The sequence below is a fragment of the Diceros bicornis genome, chromosome 21, assembly GCF_020826845.1.
Source record: "Diceros bicornis minor isolate mBicDic1 chromosome 21, mDicBic1.mat.cur, whole genome shotgun sequence".
Lineage (NCBI taxonomy): Eukaryota > Metazoa > Chordata > Mammalia > Perissodactyla > Rhinocerotidae > Diceros > Diceros bicornis.
The window spans coordinates 15,432,691-15,451,862 of NC_080760.1; the positions used below are offsets into that span (position 1 = coordinate 15,432,691).

Here is a 19,172-nt window from a genome sequence, read left to right on the forward strand (position 1 = left end):
CTGATACAATTGTGGTGATTATTGTTACAATGTGGATAAAAGGGTTGTTACAGTGTGGATAAAACATTTCAGTCTAGACTTTGACCTCAAATTATGTAGGGAAAAAAAAAAAAGATGAGAGGTTTTTTTTTTTTTAATTGTTTTTCTTTATGGAGATCAGCAGCACTTTCTTTAGTTTTAGTCTTTGTTTGAAACCAGTGCGTTCTAACCTTAAAATGTTATCTATCTGCAGGTCCATTTACTCGACCTCATCCAGCCTTATGGCGAATGGTTTTTGGTGAGTTAACCATTAGTAGATTTAAAAATATGTTGTACTTTAAAAACTCCTTTTCTGTATATCATTATAGCAGTTTTACTTACCACTCTACAGTAAAGCTTTATAGCTTTTTACTTTTTGGTGTTGCTAATATAAATTTTTTATTAAAATTCTTTGCCACAAAAAAAAGTACTGGTGATAGCTTAAATTCCTGTACATGTGGACTGTTTCGACTCCACTCGCCCCCTTCTTATGCTGTTGTCTCTTACTGTACATAGGATTTGACATAAGGGAATGCGGCTTGTTTTTCTTTCTGCATCTTTATGTTGCTGTTCGCTAATACAAACTCCGGTGTGTCCTATAAGCTCGTTTGTCTTGTCAGCATCCGAGAGGGACTGAAAACCCAGCCGTCTCCTCAAGGCTATGAATGGGAAAGATCTTGAGAAAGAGAGAAGTCTTTAGACAAAGAGCCCTGATTTGAACTAAGGTTTAGTGACAAGCATCTAATATAAATATCAGACGTGTTACTTTTTACTTGATTTCTAGGCCAAATAATCAAATCACCTGAATGGACTTAAAACAGATCTTCAAAACTTTGGGTATTGGCTTCATCTTGCCTAAATAAGACATCAAATAAATTATTTTAGGTTCAGAAAATGTAATCTTATGCAAAAGGACCCTAAAAATGGATATTTTGCCCAAGGTTGCATATTTTTCTTTCAGCCTTCAGAGATCATAGGTCTCTTTGACCTACATGGTGACCTTAGTGGTGACTCTTTGTGACTCGCTCAGCAGGTATTCACGGAGTGCCTCTGTGTGGCAGGCCTGTCTGGCCCTGAGGCTGTAGGGCATGGCCACACAGATGAGAGGTTCCCCCCAGCACCCCTTGTAGTCAGGGGAGGAGCCCCGGGGAGGGAGGACAGATATAGCAAACTATTACACAAATCGATAATCAAAACATATCAGGTGTTGCCAAGTGTTAGGAAGTTTATTAAAACTCTGTGAGGTGATGATGACTGAGTGGCTGCCTTCTCTTGCTTATGAGAGGAGACGTGAAGGCAGGACTCTTATGTGGACACCCACCTGCAAGAAGGATCTAAGCCAAGATGGGGGAGGGAGGCCAGGCAAAGGAAAGGCTGGAAGATGGTCCCCAGCCAGAATAAACTTGGTGTCTTCCAGGCCAGTGTGGCTGGAGTGTAGCAGGCCCTGGGGAGTAACAAGAGAGGTCCAAGTTGGGCCCGGACAGAACCCTGCAGGGCTGGCGGGCCAGGCCAGTAAGGAGCGTGGAGCGAAGAGCAGTGGGAAGTCACGGGAGGATTTTTTTTGCAGAGAAGTGACATGATTCACTTACACTTTTAAAAAGATAATCCTGGTTGCATCATACTTACATCACATGGACTCCATACTGCTGCTTGAGGTGACGTTATTTTCAGCTAGTTGGCTACATCTGAGTTTTCCCTATTTCATGTGGTGCATTATAGGTAATGAGCAGTCATTTCTTACCTGAGATCTTTTTGGATCATGGAGCCCTTTGATAATCTGATGATAACTATAACCCTTTCCCAATACACACACACAGACACGCACGCACACTCGTGCACGCAGAATTCTGCATATTATATCCGGGGCATCATAGACCATGAAGCCCAACCATGAACTCCAGTTTAAGAACCCTTGCTCCAAAGACACTTTTTTTCTGTCTTAAAATAATTCTTTTGAAAAGATTATAATAAAAAGATGTAGTGGGGGCCATTTGAAATGAAAATTTGTAAAAATAGGTGTATAAGTGCAAACCTAACGAGGTTCTCATACCTGTGTGCCTAAGAATGAGTGTTCCCTGGGCCCTGGGGTGCAGGGCCGGGTTGGCCATGCTACTCTCCAGCTCCCCTGAGCTCCCTGAGGAGCGGGAGTGGTCCCGCTGGAAGGCCTGTGTTGTAGCCGCCACGGGGGATTTCCTTCCAGTCACGGACATTCTTTCTGGAGTGGCTTGTGGGAGATGAGTGCTGAGCCAAGTTTGGATGGGTGCTGTGGTCCAAGGTCATTTGTATCACAGTGTCTAGATGTCCTACACAAACATTTTAATTCTAGCAGGTTCGACAGGAGAAGTGACAAAGCCCCTGGTGGTTAGTTCTAAACCACCATCAAATCTTTCTAAAATGTATTTGCAGGCTTTTGCCTTCTTTAAGTAGATTATTAACTTTCTTTCTTAAATGACATGAGGTGATTATTAGGATACCAATTATGATATGACGTGACAATAACATCATGCCTGCAAGCGCTAACATGGGTGGAAAATGCGGATAAGTGGCCCTGGGCCTCCTCTCGCACCTCACAACCGTCCCTACTGAAGTTGCCCCAGATTGGCTGTCCACACCGCCTTGCCCACCTCATTTGCTCTCCACGCTGTGGCCAGAGTGAGCTTCGTGACATGTTACCTAGATCACTTTATCTCCCCACTTAAAGCTCATCGAGTGCTCCTCCTTTCACTTAGGACAAGATCTGAAATCCTCGCTGTGGCCCCCAGTCCTGACTGTCACTCCAGTGCCGCCTCGCTCCCTTCCCCTTCTGCCGGCTCCCCAGCCACATGCGGCCCCAGCACATTTCTCTTTCAGGGCCCTGCCTGCGCGCCTTTTCCCTGCCTGAGTGTTGCATCCACCCCTTCACTCCCACCCACCCCCGCTTTGTCTGCCAGTCCTTCAACTCTCAGCTTAAGCATCATTTTCTCAGAGAGGATTACTGACCGCTCTCAATCTGACTAAGGACTGTGCGTCAGACTCTCATCACAGGAAACACCAGATTGTAATGGGGCCGCGACAGGCTGCAGTGTCTGCTTTGGGCCATCAGCTATTGGGTCTAACGTGTGTTGTGTGTCTGACACCCGGAGGTCTCCTAAACACGAGGGTGTTTTTGTCTCCTCAGGACTCAGTGTGCTGTACTTCCTGTTCCTGGTGTTCCTCCTCTTCCTGAACTTCGAGCAGGTTAAGTCCATAATGTACTGGCTAGATCCAAATCTTCGATACGCCACAAGGGAAGCAGATGTCATGGTATGTACTTGCCAGTGGTCTCTTAGAGAAATTGGTGGACTCTTAGGTGTAGGAGGTGGTTGATTTCACATTCTAAATTGTCCCTTCTCCATGTTTCCCATGTAGATATCTAAAAGCCGGGTCTCTGGGCAGGTTGGTGAGGTGTGTGGGTTCCATGAATGATACAGTCCAGTGAAGTGAAATCCTCTCTCGGAGCAAAAGGGGACGATAGGAAGAATGTGAATATTATCATCAGACAGCCTTGAACGTAAATTCTGCCTCTGTCACTTGTTAGCTGTGGGACTTTGGGCAACATACTTGTTAGCCTGTTCTCTTCTTCATAAAGTAGAATACTAATCCTTATTTTGGGGAGTTTATTGTGAACTAAACGAAGTAACACTATCTACGAGGCCTAGCACGGTGCCTGGCACACACCAAGTCTTCAGTGATGGCGCCCGTTTCTGCTTCGTCATTGTCACCCTCAGCATCTCTGCTCCCTAACTCTAGTCCTGGTGCCGTGATCCTTCCCCCTGCTTGCTTTGAAGGGCAATGATTTAGGCTATTTCTTTCATTATTTTTATTAAACCAAAAAAAATAATTTTATTCTTGGCTAAAATTACTCTGTGCTTTTACTTTTAGTGAAGATGCTATTTTATACTGTAATGCTACTCCTTTCCCTTTTTTTTTTTTTTTTTTAAAATGCCTACCGTGTGGTATAGATTGGAGAAAAACCTAGTGATGCTCAGAAAAGGAGAATAGGCATTTGGGCCATAGATGGTCCCTTGTGTAGCCAGCAAGAAAGAAGACAAAGGGACTGAATCAGAGGCCTGAGAAGTGGTCATTCTACTGTAGTGGAGATGAGTCAGACCTGCTGGGAGTGCTGTTTCCAGATTTTATCTGTCACTTTTGTACAGAACATGCTAAAGGCAATAATAAGAATGCCGAAAATTATTTACAAGTCTCAGGGAGAAAAGTCAGTTTTGGGGTTTCCTGCTGTAAGGAAGAGAATGGTACGAGGTGACTTAACAGCTTCTAACGATGACCATGATGATTATGACAGTTGTGGGGAGGATGGTGGCGGTTACTGACTGGGTTGTCTATCTGCCAGGCACTGTGCTGGGTGCTTTATATGGAGTCTATGTACGCCTCATGCGTGCATGCTAGGCGTTAATATCCCCACCTTACCAAGGGGGAAAAAGAGGCCTGAAATGCATAAGTACCTTGCTCAAAGCACAAACTGGTAAGATCCCTCTGACTCCAAAACCTCTACTTTTCCTTTGGCCTGTGCCTCGGGTATACAGTTAGAATAATAACACGTGCTTTGATGCTCACAGGAGCCTTATGAGCTGGAGATTAGGAGAAAGATATCCCAGGTATGATATTTTCCCCCACAATTTTCGGGGAGTTTTTAAGCAAAATTGGTCATATTATGAAGTAAACTGACTTGTGGGTGGATTTGCTGGTGCATCTCGGTCCTGTTCTCACAGCCAGTGGGAGAAGGTTGGATCTAATAATGCTCTTGACGTCTAGCTTCATTAGGAATTTGACCTCACAGAGACATCCGAAGGTTGCAGTTACAGCCCCAAAGAGCTGAAACTGGCTTTTAAAATCTAATTTTCAAGTATTGGCTAATTCTTTCTTGCCATGCAAAGCACAATCTGAGGCTGTTTTTGGTTTCTGGAGTTCCAGCTGGTACTAGCACAGCCTTAGTCTTCTCCATCTCTGCCCCATCCCTTGTATACTTCCTTAAAGTAATCTTTCACAGTTCTGAGGACTTGTTCATTGATGGCTCTAGAGAAATACCATCCCTTTGATAGAGTCTGTGGTAAGGAGAAGGACCTTTATGGAAAACAACTGGTTCCCAGGGTCATCTGCTCTCCCCATTTCTTCCTAATCTTGATAGGCTCTGGTCCATGCCTGGTGTCGCACGTTGAAATTCAGACTCCTTTTCCCCTTAGAATTAATATTATAACTTGGTATCAGGGGTCATTGAAATCCTATTAGAGGCAGTTTTTTTGTGTAACTGAAAAGTTTGCTACTTTTCTGAATATTGATTCTATTCAACAGTATATGTTCTAAGCTTCAGACAAGCTTTCAGAGCACACCCGATCTGTAAATGCGGTTGTCTGATGCAGCAGTCTTCAGTCGTAAATGCTCACGGAGCTTTTCCAGTGTGCTAGAGCCTGTGCTGGTGGTAGTGGGGAAGAGGGTAGGCTCGCTCCCTGTCCCCTTGGAGCTTAGAGTCTACAAGAAGACAAGTGAAACAAATCATTGTTGGCTCTTTTTCTTGCACTCAAGACAACTTCAGGGGCCGGCCCCGTGGCTTAGCGGTTGGATGCGTGCCTTCCGCTGCTGGCGGCCCTGGGTTCAGATCCCAGGTACGCACCAACGCACCGCACTGCTTCTCTGGCCATGCTGAGGCCGCGTCCCACATACAGCAGCTAGAAGGATGTGCAACTATGACGTACAACTATCTACTGGGGCTTTGGGGAGAAAAAAAAAAGAGTAGAATAAAATTATCCTTTAAAAAAAAAAAAAGACAACTTCAACAATTCTTTTTAAGTGTTATTGACACATGCCCAGTCTTGTGCCATTTTTACCCCCTACCTCTTGCATTATTTTGAAACGGTTCTCAGATATTTTATCTAAAATATATGGACTGTTTTTTTTAACATAATCACAATGTCATTTTCAGTTGCTCAACAGTTAGCAGTATGCAGTCAGTGTTCACATTTCCCCAATCACCTCATAAAGGTATTTTACAGTTGATTTGTTCAAAATAGGATCCAGACAAGGTCCACACATTGCATTTTGTGTAGCTCTTAAATCTCTCTTAATCTGTAGTCCCTGTCTACCTTTTTTTACCTAGAAATTTATTTGTCAAAGAAACCATAGTGTTTGTTCTATAGAGTTCTCACGTCTGGATTTTGCGGCTTGCATTTGCAGGGTATCATTTAGCATATCTCTCTGTGCCCCTGTATTTCCTATAAACTGGAAGTTAGACGTGGAGGCTGGATCGGATTCCAGATTCCAGTTCAGTTTCTAGGGTGGGACTACTTCATAGGTGGTGCTGTGTATCCCACAGGAGGAGCATAGCATCTGGTTGTCTGTTTTTGTAACAGTAAGCTTGACCATAGGGTCAGGAAGTCAGCATCAGTTTTGAGATGCACCATCAATTATAGTATGGCTTTTGGGAGAGGAAAAAGGAAACTTTGTATCATAAATGCACCAAACATTGTAATATATTGAAATATTCATCCCAATTCTCAAAATACTACAGTGTGAAAAGATGTGTCATAGAATCAAGAAAGCATGATGATATCAGTCTGCAGTGCAATGTGTGCAGTGCAGTAAAGAAAAAGAAATGGGTGCTGTTAGAACATATAAAAGGGACCCAGTCTAGCTAGGAAGTCAGGGAGGGCTTTGTGAAGAGCTGATGTTTAAGCTGACCACTGAAAAATGAGTGGGAGTTAGCCAAGCAATGTGGGAGTAGGGGGTCAAGGCCATTATTCAGGGATGAGGGAACAGCCTGTATGGAGGCCCCAACTCGGGGGAGCTGGGATCAGTGAAGAGCTCCAGGAGAGCAGAAATGAAGAGGCAGAGGAGGGCGATTCCTGAGGCTGGGGAGACTTGGATGAGGACTTTGGATTTTATTCTAAATGAAATAAACGGTCATGGCAGGTTTCTAAGCAGAGGAGTTACATGATCTCGGTTGGTGTTTGAGTGGGTCAGTAAATAATACCACCATCTCCAGTGGAGTTTGGAGAAAGAAAAAAGAGTGCAGAATGTCAGCAGTTTCTTCCTGGTAAAAGCTCAGTGGAGCAGATGGCTTTAGACCTGGGCCATGTGGCCTTGCTAACAGCACCCCTCTCCTGAGTGAGTCAGGCTTATGCTCCTCTGTCCCCTTGGACAATCACCAGCTTCTTTCCACAAGGCAGGCCCAACCCACAAACATTTCTGCAAGGTTGAGGGAACAGATAAGAACCTCTGCTCTTCGTAGGCAAAAAATTTCCAAAGAGAGGACCCCAAAGAGGTTGGAGTACATGTGTTCTTTCTTCTTGCAAGGTCACCAGCTTCCCCAGGAGGAGTGAGGGGGAGCGTGGGCAGGAGGCGTAGAGTATGTAGTAGTGAAGATCCTTCCACACCAGGAAGGATGCTTTACCCAACCACCTACCCCTCCAAACACATGCACCCCCAAAATGGTCTGACTCATGGTCTGCAAAACCATTTTGTTTGTAGAGAATCGATTACAGGAAGCAAAAGTGAATATAGACAAACCACTTAAAACTCTTTGCAGTCTTAAGCTAGAGGTGGGTAGTCAGGTGCTTATTAAAGAGTCATCTGTTCTTTTTTTATACCTGAAACATTTCATAATTTTAAAAAGCTATAGTGCAGACATCTAAGCAAGAAATAATAATGGCGGTGAGATGGAGAAAAGAAACACTTGGAGAGGTAAAATGAATAGAACTTGGTATTTTGTTGAGTGTTGGGCAATTGAGGGAGAGTGTGGAGCCACCAAGATCTGCCCTCTGACAGGTTAGGAGGGAGGCAGAATTGGTCCTGACCTGCCGCTCACTCACGCGCACGCACTCCTCGCTCTTGCCCCTCTCCGGTTCTGGCTCTGGGATGTCCTCATTTAATGCCTCTTCTGCTTCCCAGGGTTGTGCCTGCGTGTGCAGCTCCCCGGCTGCATTAAACTGCAGGGTCCTGCATCCCCACCCGGGGGACATTTGACTCTATGATTTTCAAAGTGCCTTTCCATGTGTTAAAACACAGAAACATTCTCACAGAGAGTGGAATGGCCTTCCAAGTTGTTTTCAACCTATGATTTTTTTCAGAGAAGCCTTCTAAAAAGAGAACTCACCCCTTCTTATCTAACCCTAAGCAGTGTGTTCCAGAGTAAATAAGAGGATAGAGTGATTGAGAAATTTGGGGGTGCTGGGGCCTTGCAGCTCTCTTTAACCTAATATATAAGTGCTTCAGCCCAAGGGCATTTCTCTCTGTCACTCTGTGAGTCCCTGAGTCAGGCACATGTTGTTCCAGAGCCCAGAAAGAGAATCTTCATCTTATTGAAATTTTTTTCTTTTTTTATGCCTTATCTTGACTTATCTGTATTGAATTTTTTCCTCTTTTCTCTAGATTTCTCAATTATACATCCTAATATCGCATCACAATGTTTCTGAAAAAAGACAATTTTTAAAAATGCCCTTTTGGGGGCCAGCCCGTGGCTTAGCGGTTAAGTGCGCGCGCTCCGCTACTGGCGGCCCGGGTTCGGTTCCTGGGCGTGCACTGACGCACCGCTTCTCCAGCCATGCTGAGGCCGCGTCCCACATACAGCAACTAGAAGGATGTGCAGCTATGACATACAACTATCTACTGGGACTTTGGGGGAAAAAAAAAGGAGGAGGATTGGCAATAGATGTTAGCTCAGAGCCGGTCTTCCTCAGCAAAAAGAGGAGGATTAGCACCAATGTTAGCTCAGGGCTGATCTTCCTCACAAAAAATTAAAAAAATGTCCTTTTGGCTTTGCAAATTGAAATGCGTTGGATCTGAGAAAGGCTTAGGAAATCCGATGTGGGGGGTTTCAGAAGAGAAAGAAGAGCGCCGAGGTGCTCTTCTGCTCCCTTAGAAAGTGTCATTTCTAGACTTTGAAAATATTATACTTAATTCTTTCAGCTGGCTGATAATAGGTAGCTGTTTTCCAAATCTTACTTCTTCCTAGCAGATTAATTTGGGGAAGAAAGAATGAAATGTAGAGATTCCTGAGAACTGTTATATTGTCATATGATTACTTTCAGAATAAATACAGAAATATAAAGATATCTATTTAAAATTATGTAAAAGTATGTCACATTAAAAACAAAATACTAGAGGGAACCAAAATTCTTAAAAGCTTTGGATTTTTATTTTATTTTATTTTATTTTTGCTGAAGAAGATTTGCCCTGAGCTAACATCTGTGCCAGTCTTCCTCTATTTTGTACGTGGGTCGCTGCCACAGCATGGCCACCGACAAGTGGTGAAGATCCTCACCTGGGAACCAAACCCAGGCGGCCAAAGCGGAGTGTGCCAAACTTAACCACTAGGCCACCGGGCCAGCCCCTGGAATTTTTTAATATTTAAATTATGTAGTATTTGATACATTTTTGGATGGAGGATAATTCTGTTTTTTATTTCTGATTTCTGAAATTTGATGCTTCAGCTTTTCTTCTTTTCTAATGTAAGCATTTAAAGCTTTTCATTTCCCTCTAGGTTCTGCTTACCTACGCCCCATCAATTTTGATATATAGTATTTTCATTATCATTTAAGACTGAATATATTTTAAATTTCTGTTACAATTTCTTCTTTACTTCTTGATATTTAGAGATGTGTTTTTAAATTTCCAAACCTATTGGGATTCTATTTATTCTTATTTATTGGGATTCTGTTTATGCTTTTGTTATTAGCTTTAACACACTTGCCCTATGGTCAGATGACGTGGGCTATGCGTTACAGCTTTCAGTTGTGTTAAGCCTTGGTAAAATTACTTTGCTTTCAATTTGAACCCAGCTGTTGCAATTCAGAGCAAAGCAATTCTGATTTATAAACTCTAGTACTTGTCCATTTTTTCTCAAGAATCTCCAGTTACTAAAACCATTTTTTTTTTTTTGTGAGGAAAATCATCCCTGAGCTAACATCCAATGCAAATCCTCCTCTTTTTGCTGAGGAAGATTGGCTCTGGGCTAACATCCGTGCCCATCTTCCTCTACTTTATATGGGACGCCGTCACAGCATGGCTTGACAAGCTGTGCGTCGGTGCGCGCCCGGGATCCGAACCTGCGAACCCTCTGGCCACCGAAGTGGAGCACGCGCACTTAACCGCTACACCACCAGGCCAGCCACTAAAACTTTTTTTTATTGGGCAGGATATGTATTAGTTGTCAAGATTATATCAGTTCTTTTTGTCTATTGTCAGAATCCTGGAAGCGGGTTGATTTCTAGAGTATCAGTAATTATTCCCTTTTTATTTTCAACAGGAGTATGCTGTGAACTGCCACGTTATTACCTGGGAGAGGATTATCAGTCATTTTGATATATTTGCGTTTGGACATTTCTGGGGCTGGGCCATGAAGGCCTTGTTGATCCGTAGTTATGGTCTCTGCTGGACAATCAGCATTACTTGGGAGCTAACTGAGGTGAGAAGGAGGTGTGGGCAGTTATCTAGACTCTACAGTGTGAATAGTTTACATGTAGGAAGAAGATAGTCTGTCCTTTACTAGTCGAGTAACACATTCTCCAGCCTCTGTGGTACAGAACTGTATTTAAACTGTATTGAAAAAAAACCTCCTTGTTAACTTAAAGCGTGCCTCTATGTCACAAATTTTAAAAAGAAACAAATGAAATAAAGCTAAAGAATGAAGTTAAAATCCCAAGTGAGACAAATAAATGGTAATGAGGAGATCTGCTTATAAGTAAATAGGTAGGTTTACCCACTAACTAGTTTCCAGTTTGAGACAAATAGGATTGTGGTGTTTAGGAATGACAAGGGCATCCAGGATGTTTTGTAGCTGAAAAGTGGATTCCTAATAGAGCTCTAATATCTCAGCTCTAATGTCTCATTTAATGATTGAAAGAGAAATATTCTTGAAAAACTATTAGCAAAATGAAATTGGAGGAACTAATTCATTTATTATTCAATTATTATATTATTCTTAGCATTATGCCAGTGCTCTGTTGCCAGGTATGAAGACTTGCCTCATTTTCCCCTCCTGGATCCTTGTCATGTTGCCATTAGCCAAGGTAATTCATTGGTAGTATTTTTCAAGAGGGGCCATCATTTCTTTAAAGCCTTATGTCCAAAAAAGAAGAGCTGTTTGGATTAGTAGTATCTGCAAATCATCCACAATATAAAAAACAAGAACCAGATTACAGACTTTGTTTTGTTTTTTAATACATTAGGACAACCTGAAATGTCAACAACTTTTCCTAAAAGAATGCATTATTAAAAGGAAATTTATCTTTCTGCATGTACCCCAGTTTTTTACGACCACCATCTCTTGTGTTTCCCAGCTTTTTTTCATGCATCTCCTGCCCAATTTTGCCGAGTGCTGGTGGGATCAAGTCATTCTGGACATCCTCCTGTGCAACGGCGGCGGCATCTGGCTGGGCATGGTCGTCTGCCGATTTTTAGAGATGAGGACTTACCACTGGGCAAGCTTCAAGTGAGTCGTCGTCTTTCTGGTCATCAGTCATGGTTTTTCGCAGCGTATATATAACTACTTTAGTAGCATATAACTTTAGCACGATCTTAGATGATAAGGATTAAATTATATGTTAGTAATTGAAATTAATAATATCAGGCATTCATCCAGAAAATGCTAAATCATTTATGATTTTCTCAAATCCTTCCCCTTCCCGTTTTTCTCCTTATGCCTCAGCCTGCACTCAGACTCCCTTTGCTGGATTAATTAGTCCTCTGTCCCCAGGTTAGCCCCTCTCAGCCTTCTCACTCCAGTGCATGAATGATCCTCTTGAGAACATCAGAATCATCATGTCCTTCCCCTGTGATGGCTTCTCATGGTCTTGAGGACAAAGTGTACATCCATGGGCTTGGCAGGTGAGGTCCCTTTCTCCATGCCCTCCAGGGTACCCGAGGTTCTGAGCCCATGCACATACTCCTCTCTACCTGGATTGCCCCGTGTTCCCATGGGCCAGGCTGACAGCCTTTTCTTCCCTGACTCAGCTCACCTGTCGCCTCTTCAGGTGGTTGTCTCTAACTCTCTAGTTTAAGTTGCATATCCCCGCTCTGTGCCTCCATGGAGGACAGTGCACACCTCCGTCATTCTTTATCCTGCTTCATTGAACTTGCTCCTCAATTTGGTTGTCACAGCAACCATGCCACTGATAAGGAGGAAAAGAACAGCAGTAGCGATAATGGAATTAGTAGTTGTTTTTAAAACTTTATTTATATAACAAAATGTGAGCATTTTCCCACATCATTAAATATTCTTCTAAAACATGATTTTAAAGGGCTTTTTCATATCCCAACATATGGATAAATCACAAAATGTTTAACCAGTTCCCTCTTATGGTTATTAAGCTGTTTCAAAGTTTTTGATTTTGTAAAGAAAGCTAGAGTGAACATTCTTAAACATGTATCTTTGTGTGCATCTCTGATTTTTTTCTGTAAATAAATTCTTAAAAATAGAGTACACCAATTTCTATTCTCACCTGTATACACATATATATGTATATATTAGTATATATGTATATACATATGTATGTATATATATCCATTTCACTGTTTCTTTAAATTTTATTTTTAAACGTTTTTCAATTTTATCACACAGGAAATTGTGTGATATTCAATTTCTAGTCTGTTTCTATTAGATTTTTTCCTCCTATTGGTGCTTTTTATAGATTGAGTATTAACACTTTGTCATAAATGTGACTTTATTTTCCATTTTGTCATCTCCCTTTTAATTTTGTTTGTGGTAAGTTTTTCATTTAAACTTCTAAAGCTTTTAATCTTTTTGTTTAGGTGAATGTTAACCTGTATTTTCTTCTTGTTCTTTAATGGTTTAATCTTTTATTATAAGTAACTTATTTAACCTATCTCAAGTTTATTTAGTATATGGTGCGAGGAGATTTCACAATGTTTTTGCAATTGATTAACCAATCTTCCCCGGTCCTTTTGTCTGTAATTCTTTTGGCCACTGAATTGAAAAGACACTTTTTAATATATTTCAGGTAGTGTGTCACGTAAGGAAGCGGTAGCTGTGCTAGGTATTGCTCTGAGCAGGCTTTATATGCAGTATCTCACTTGAGCCTTGCAGCAATCCTAGGCGTGAACGCTATTATTCTCTTCATTTAGGGATGATGACCGAGGCTTAGGTTTAGTAAATTGCCTAAGGACACACAGCTAACAAGCAGTTGAGTCTGAATTTACGTCAGGCTGGCTCCTTAAACTCTGCCATAATGTTTCCCTATTTTTATACATTTATGCCTTGAATTTGACTTGAGAATCAATTTGTCAAGTTACCAAAACACAAACCCAACTAATATGCAGAAATCCCATTGATGTTTTTTAAGTTATATAAATGTATAAATGAATACAGATTAAGTTGAATTAACTGGTTTACCATATTAAGTGTTCCTTCTCTTGATCACGCTGTAGCACTCTGTTTATTCCCATCTTCCTCTACCTCTTTCCATGAAGTTTGCAATTTTTTTTTAATACGAGTCCTTCATCGTTCTTGTTTATTTCTGGATAGTCTCTATTTTTTGTTGCCCTTGTGCCTCGAATCTTCTTGCTGTGAGATTTTTCTCAGTACACACTTGTTGATGGGTACTGAGGTGAGTGACTGAAGGAACAAACTTGATTTCCTTCCACTCTCCCCGCCCCCGCCCCCACAAGAGTAAAGGGCCTGACTTGTTCCTCCTTGTGTCTTCAGCACTTAGCACAGTGTCTGAGGCATAAAGGTCCTTGATGTAAATCTTCGTTGAATTAAAGAATCTTTGCCAGTTATTAAATCCTATTCACTTTGGATTTTGGCTCTTCTGTGCTGGCATCACAGGGCTAGAATATACCCCCAGCTCTGAGGCTTACAAGGTGAGCCTGCGTCAGCCACTTGCCCTCTCTGAGCCTAAATATTCTCATTTGTAATTCATGGGACTGTTTGTTTCCATCACGGGAGTGTGAAATCTTTGAGTGGTTTCTAGGATTAAAACCAAGAAAGGTTAAAAATCACTGTTGGTCATCCCCAACTGCTCACTTCTCTGAGGAAGAAATAGCGTGAAGAAATGATGTGGGTGACCTCTAGAATATGGAGCATGTTCTGTTTTACTCAAGTGCCCTGACGTGGGAGACAGCAGGGGTAGGAATTGTGTCCTTGCTGGCGTTCTCGTTCTTCCCAGCCTGGGTCCAGGTGTCTTCTTTAATGCCTCTCAGTGTCTTTTGTCACCAGTTCACAAGTTAAGGCCTCCCCTGACTGCAGGGACCTGACCTCTGCGCCGTGCCTGTCATCACTGAAATTCCCCGTCCAGTGTGCTGCTCTCCACACTTCACCTGTGACAGAGAGACCGTTGTTGGAGGGACAGTTCAAATAGAAAGGAATCTGTTTGTTCTGAGCATTGGTTGTAAAACAGTCAATGCACAGTTTTTTTCTTGTTTTTTGTTTGTCTTCTTCCATTTCCTTGTCTCTTTGGATTCTCACCAGAGCTGTTCTCTTCTTACAGGGACATCCACACCACCACTGGAAAAATCAAAAGAGCTGTCCTCCAGTTCACCCCTGCTAGCTGGACCTATGTTCGATGGTTTGATCCCAAATCTTCATTTCAGAGAGTGGCTGGAATATACCTTTTCATGATCATCTGGCAGGTATTTTTTTAGATGCCCAGAACTAGGAAAAACAAAATAAAAACCATCTAGGAATTTAGAGTTAATGCTAGTTGACATTGCTTACCAGCTAGACGTTTTAGAAGACATAATATTCTGCAGCTGACATATAGATAGTTAAACAAAGGGATATTATTACACCTAAGGTCTTGCTTCATCATGAAAACATGTTAAAATATGGATCTTTGAATTACAGATTAGAATCAGATTAAAATTCCCTGCAAGAAGCTCATGGTAGCATCCATCACCCAGTGACTGAGGCGTTGGATTGCTTTTTAGAAGGATCGTTTTCAGGACCAAAGGAGCAAATGCAAGACTTCTTCTTACAGTCCAAATTCAATATTTGATCTTTAAAATTGTGTCTCAGCTGTTACCACTTTGGATAATTTGTAGAGAGCTAAATAAAGAAGCCCTCTGCTACTTGTGGGGCCCTGGAGCCCTTGGGATCCCTGGGTCTCCACAGGGTGTTGGCAGTGGAGGGAAGCTCTCGTTCTAAGCAGACCATTACATGATGGAGGTAATTCAGACAGCCATGGGTTTTGGGAAAGGATTACCAAACATCTCTGTTTTCTAGAGACAGCCTTTTTTATTGATCCTCCTGTCCGCAGGTTAATTATTTCACAACTTTGGGAGACTAGCTTTTGCCTGAAGCATCTTTCAGAATCATCAGAAATGATATTTTAAACACATGTGCACAAAATACTCCCAACTTAAGTCAAAAATCAGCATGTGTCACTTTTAAGACAGATAGTCCTTGTCCACATATGGAGAATAATAATGCCCATCTCAATAAATGAGGTTTATGGAGACAGGAGTGTATGTGAATAGTTAAATAGTCACCATGGTTTGGGGAAGTCAGTATGTATAAAAATGAGCATGTAAATGGATTGGGGTTGTTTTACCTTATCAGGGCAATGTCAGGGAAGGTGTAGGTTTTCTTCTATTACAAGAACTGAGGAGAAATTTGGATGTGTCCAAGAGAGACAGCAGTGTGCTCCTAGAATGGCAGCATTCCACAGAGCACACCTTTCCCGTGGGAGTGAGCATTGTGCTGTGATCAGCTTTCCATATATGGTGTTAATTACTGGGCTGTTTTTTATTTTATATCCTTGAAGTCAGCGCTGTGGGAAAACAACACATTTTATGTCATTTAAATGAACCTGCTAGTCCATATGATGTGTTCTCAAAGCGCAGTGACCTCTCCTAGTCTCTGCCCCTCGCTTAATCTGGAGGGGAAATGCAGGAGCCAGGCTCTGGGCATCGAGCACGTCCTGGCTACAGTCTCTTCAGTGCCGCCAAGGACTCGTCATATGATGATGCTAACCTCAGGGAACAGTACCACTGTCCGTAGGTGGAACTTAACTAACCCTTCACTCCCACTCTGAAGAGCTGTCTTTGGTCGGGGATCTGCTCGGTCCCAGGCATGTGCTAGATGAGTCCACAGTCATCTCTCAGTGACATATCTCAAGCTTCTTTTGGTTACTGAAGAGCTTACTTTCTTAAGTCAGACTTCTTTTAGACTTGGCCTAATTTCTATAAGGCTGCCTAGGTGTTCCATGGCACATATTTGTTCTCATGATTTCTGCTGTTCTCAAAGCTTCCTTCTCCCCACCGTCCCAGCAGATCACACGCGTGACCCAAGTGCTGGTCACACGAACCAGGGAACGTGACAAATAGCTGATGCCCCCATGTGCCTCTCCCACTACCCCAGCACCTCCCCCTAAAATCCCAGTTGGTTAGTGCCCATATTGTACCAGCTTTTGCCTAGTTTAAATAGCAACCCTTGGAAGACCCCATATATTTTCTGAAAATGCTTTGAACATACCAATTATTTTAGTTGTAGAATGTCCATTTAAGGAATATAGGATTATGACTAAGCATGAAGCATCAGGTTGACTAATGCCTCCTGCCTTTTCAGCTGACTGAGTTGAATACCTTCTTCTTGAAACATATCTTTGTGTTCCAAGCCAGTCATCCATTAAGTTGGTGTCGAATTCTCTTTATTGGTGGCATCACGGCTCCCACAGTGAGGTAATTCTGTACAAAGTCTGACTGTTACTTGAGCATATTAACCTGCTTTGCATTCTCCTGTTTAGCATAAGGGAAGTCACATAAAGTAGCAGATATTCCATAAAAATATCATTCTAAAGAATTATATATCCAGAATATGAAGAAAATGTTTTGCTCTCAGACCTCAGTAACATGAAGTAAATAGCACCACATCATTATCTTCAAACACCTTTACAGGGGCCGGCCCCGTGGCTTAGCAGTTAAGTGCGTGTGCTCCGCCACTGGCAGCCTGGGTTCGGATCCTGGGCGCGCACCGACGCACCGCTTTTCTGGCTATAGTGAGGCCACATCCCACATACAGCAACTAGAAGGATGTGCAACTATGACATACAACTATCTACTGGGGCTTTGGGGAAAAAAAAGGAGGAGGATTGGCAATAGATGTTAGCTCAGAGCCGGTCTTCCTCAGCAAAAAGAGGAGGATTAGCATGGATGTTAGCTCAGGGCTGATCTTCCTCACACACAAAAAAAAAAACCTTTACAATCTTCACTGCTATTGTTTTTTTCCCCTGTAATATCCTATTTAAAAAATAAAAAATGAGTAGCAGTGATGCTGAGGTTTTTTTTAAATGAGATTATCAAAAAATACAAAAGTTTTTGTGGTGGATCTGAAGTCATAAATTATGTTATTTTTAGAGTGAGATTTTATTAGCTCTTTTAGAACCAAGTAAGTTGATTTCCTTTTAAAAATATCCTTCCTGTAGTCCTCCAAGATTGCTGAGGTAAGCTTGGACATTCATGCCGTTATTCCCCTGGATTCACATAGGGCCCTAGAGGTGAGGCGTCACTTAGAGACTGTCCCTCACAAAGGCTGAGCCTAGTGAACCTCACAGCGAAACATTTTGATTTGTTTCATTTTTCCTAGTTAGAAATGCCATTTGGGTTTACAGCTAATGCTGAGTACTGGCGTTGACCCGTGCAACGCCGAAGATCTCTGCACAGCTGATACAAATATAAACTAAGCAGTTAAAAGGGTAGCTTTTCAGAAGCGGTAGGATAACTTAATCCATCATTTTTAATGTGCTTGTGAACCACACAAGCAGAGGGCCTCACTGGCCAAGAAGAATGGAGTTCTCCTTGGTCAAATAGACTTTCCATTCCAGCTAGCACCTTTTTTTTTGGTCCTCATTCATTATTACAAAAAGAAAAGAAAAAATATATCTCCCCAGATCCTGAACTGAACAAACCAAATAAGATATAGCTGAGTCCTTGGGGAGTTAAGGCCCCAAATTCCATCTCTGTTTTTATTATAAACCAAACAGGAAAGTAACAGTTGGTAAGTGGACAGCCCTTTGACACTTTATAGACCAGTGGTCTACTGAAGTAGTTCTCTCATAAAGGCTGATTTTCCTTGGTGAATTGGAGCCTTCCTCTCCCATTTAAAATTTGATTTAATTTGAGGCTCAAAATTATTTTCAAAAAAGATTAGCAGCAGTGTCTCCATAAAATTAGGAGTAATCAACAAAGTCAGTAAGTGAGGAAAGAAATCTCTTATAAAACAGAATAGCAAATCACATCTGATTTATCATGAAATTTTGATATTGTTAAACATTTCAAAACAAAAACTAGAGACTGACAACCCAATGTTTTGACTTTTTGAGAGCTCCTTAAAATTCTTGCCAAACCCTATGGATTTCTACATGATTCTTTTTTGTTTAAAAATCAGCCACTTTCTGTGCTCTTCCCCCACCTGAGGCAGCTCCTATGTAAGGAGATGCTTTGACAAGCTACTTGGAAAGATGGAAGTGCTCCATGGGGTTTTAACAGCCACCCTAGTTAGCAAATGCCAGGCCCTAAAAGGAGAGAAGGCTATGGGCTTCAGGATAAATCACACACACCACATCTCCGTTTTCTTCCTTTTCGGTTAGACTCTCACACGAACCTGCTATGAGAAGATATCTGAGTGAACATTCTTTTAATCTGCTAATATAAAGTGCAGTGTAAGGGGATGAATACTAGAAAACCTGGTGAAAGCAAATTAAGTTATGAAAATGTGAAGGTAGAGGTAAACCTGAGTTCTTTATAACTAGAATTCTTCCCTTGGGTCTTTGGGGTGAGGAGGTGATAGTTTGAGGATAACCTTCAGGTATCCGTGAATCCCCTGAAGTTTATGCAAAATTTTGTGTGCATTTTTATGTCTTTCTCATAGCTTTCATCGAATCCTCAAAGGGGGGGGTCTTTGGGGGTCTGTGACCCCCAAAAAGATGATGAGCTCCTGGTTCTGATGCTACTTCAGAAGGGATGGATGGGTTGAGTTTCGGGGGTAGTTATGAGAGTCTAAGTGTGCACAGTTCTATAACAGCCACTCACCACACATGGCCATTGAGTGCTGGAAATGTGGCTGGTCCCCGTTGACATGTGCTATACATGCAAAATACACACCAGATTTTGGAAACTTAGTACAAAAACAATATAAAATACTTCTTTATAATGTTTTCAATCTATTG

General features: G+C 41.9%; 1 protein-coding gene across 1 annotated transcript in view; it reads left to right on the forward strand.

Annotated features, from left to right (window-relative positions):
- PTDSS1 (phosphatidylserine synthase 1) overlaps positions 1-19,172 on the forward strand; it is a 63,767-nt gene that overhangs the window by 23,641 nt on the left and 20,954 nt on the right. The window contains exons 3-8 of the mRNA XM_058564668.1: positions 233-277; positions 3,176-3,300; positions 10,295-10,453; positions 11,328-11,479; positions 14,496-14,637; positions 16,574-16,686. Coding sequence (XP_058420651.1) covers positions 233-277; positions 3,176-3,300; positions 10,295-10,453; positions 11,328-11,479; positions 14,496-14,637; positions 16,574-16,686 — 736 coding nt within the window. The remainder of the gene's footprint in view (positions 1-232; positions 278-3,175; positions 3,301-10,294; positions 10,454-11,327; positions 11,480-14,495; positions 14,638-16,573; positions 16,687-19,172) is intronic.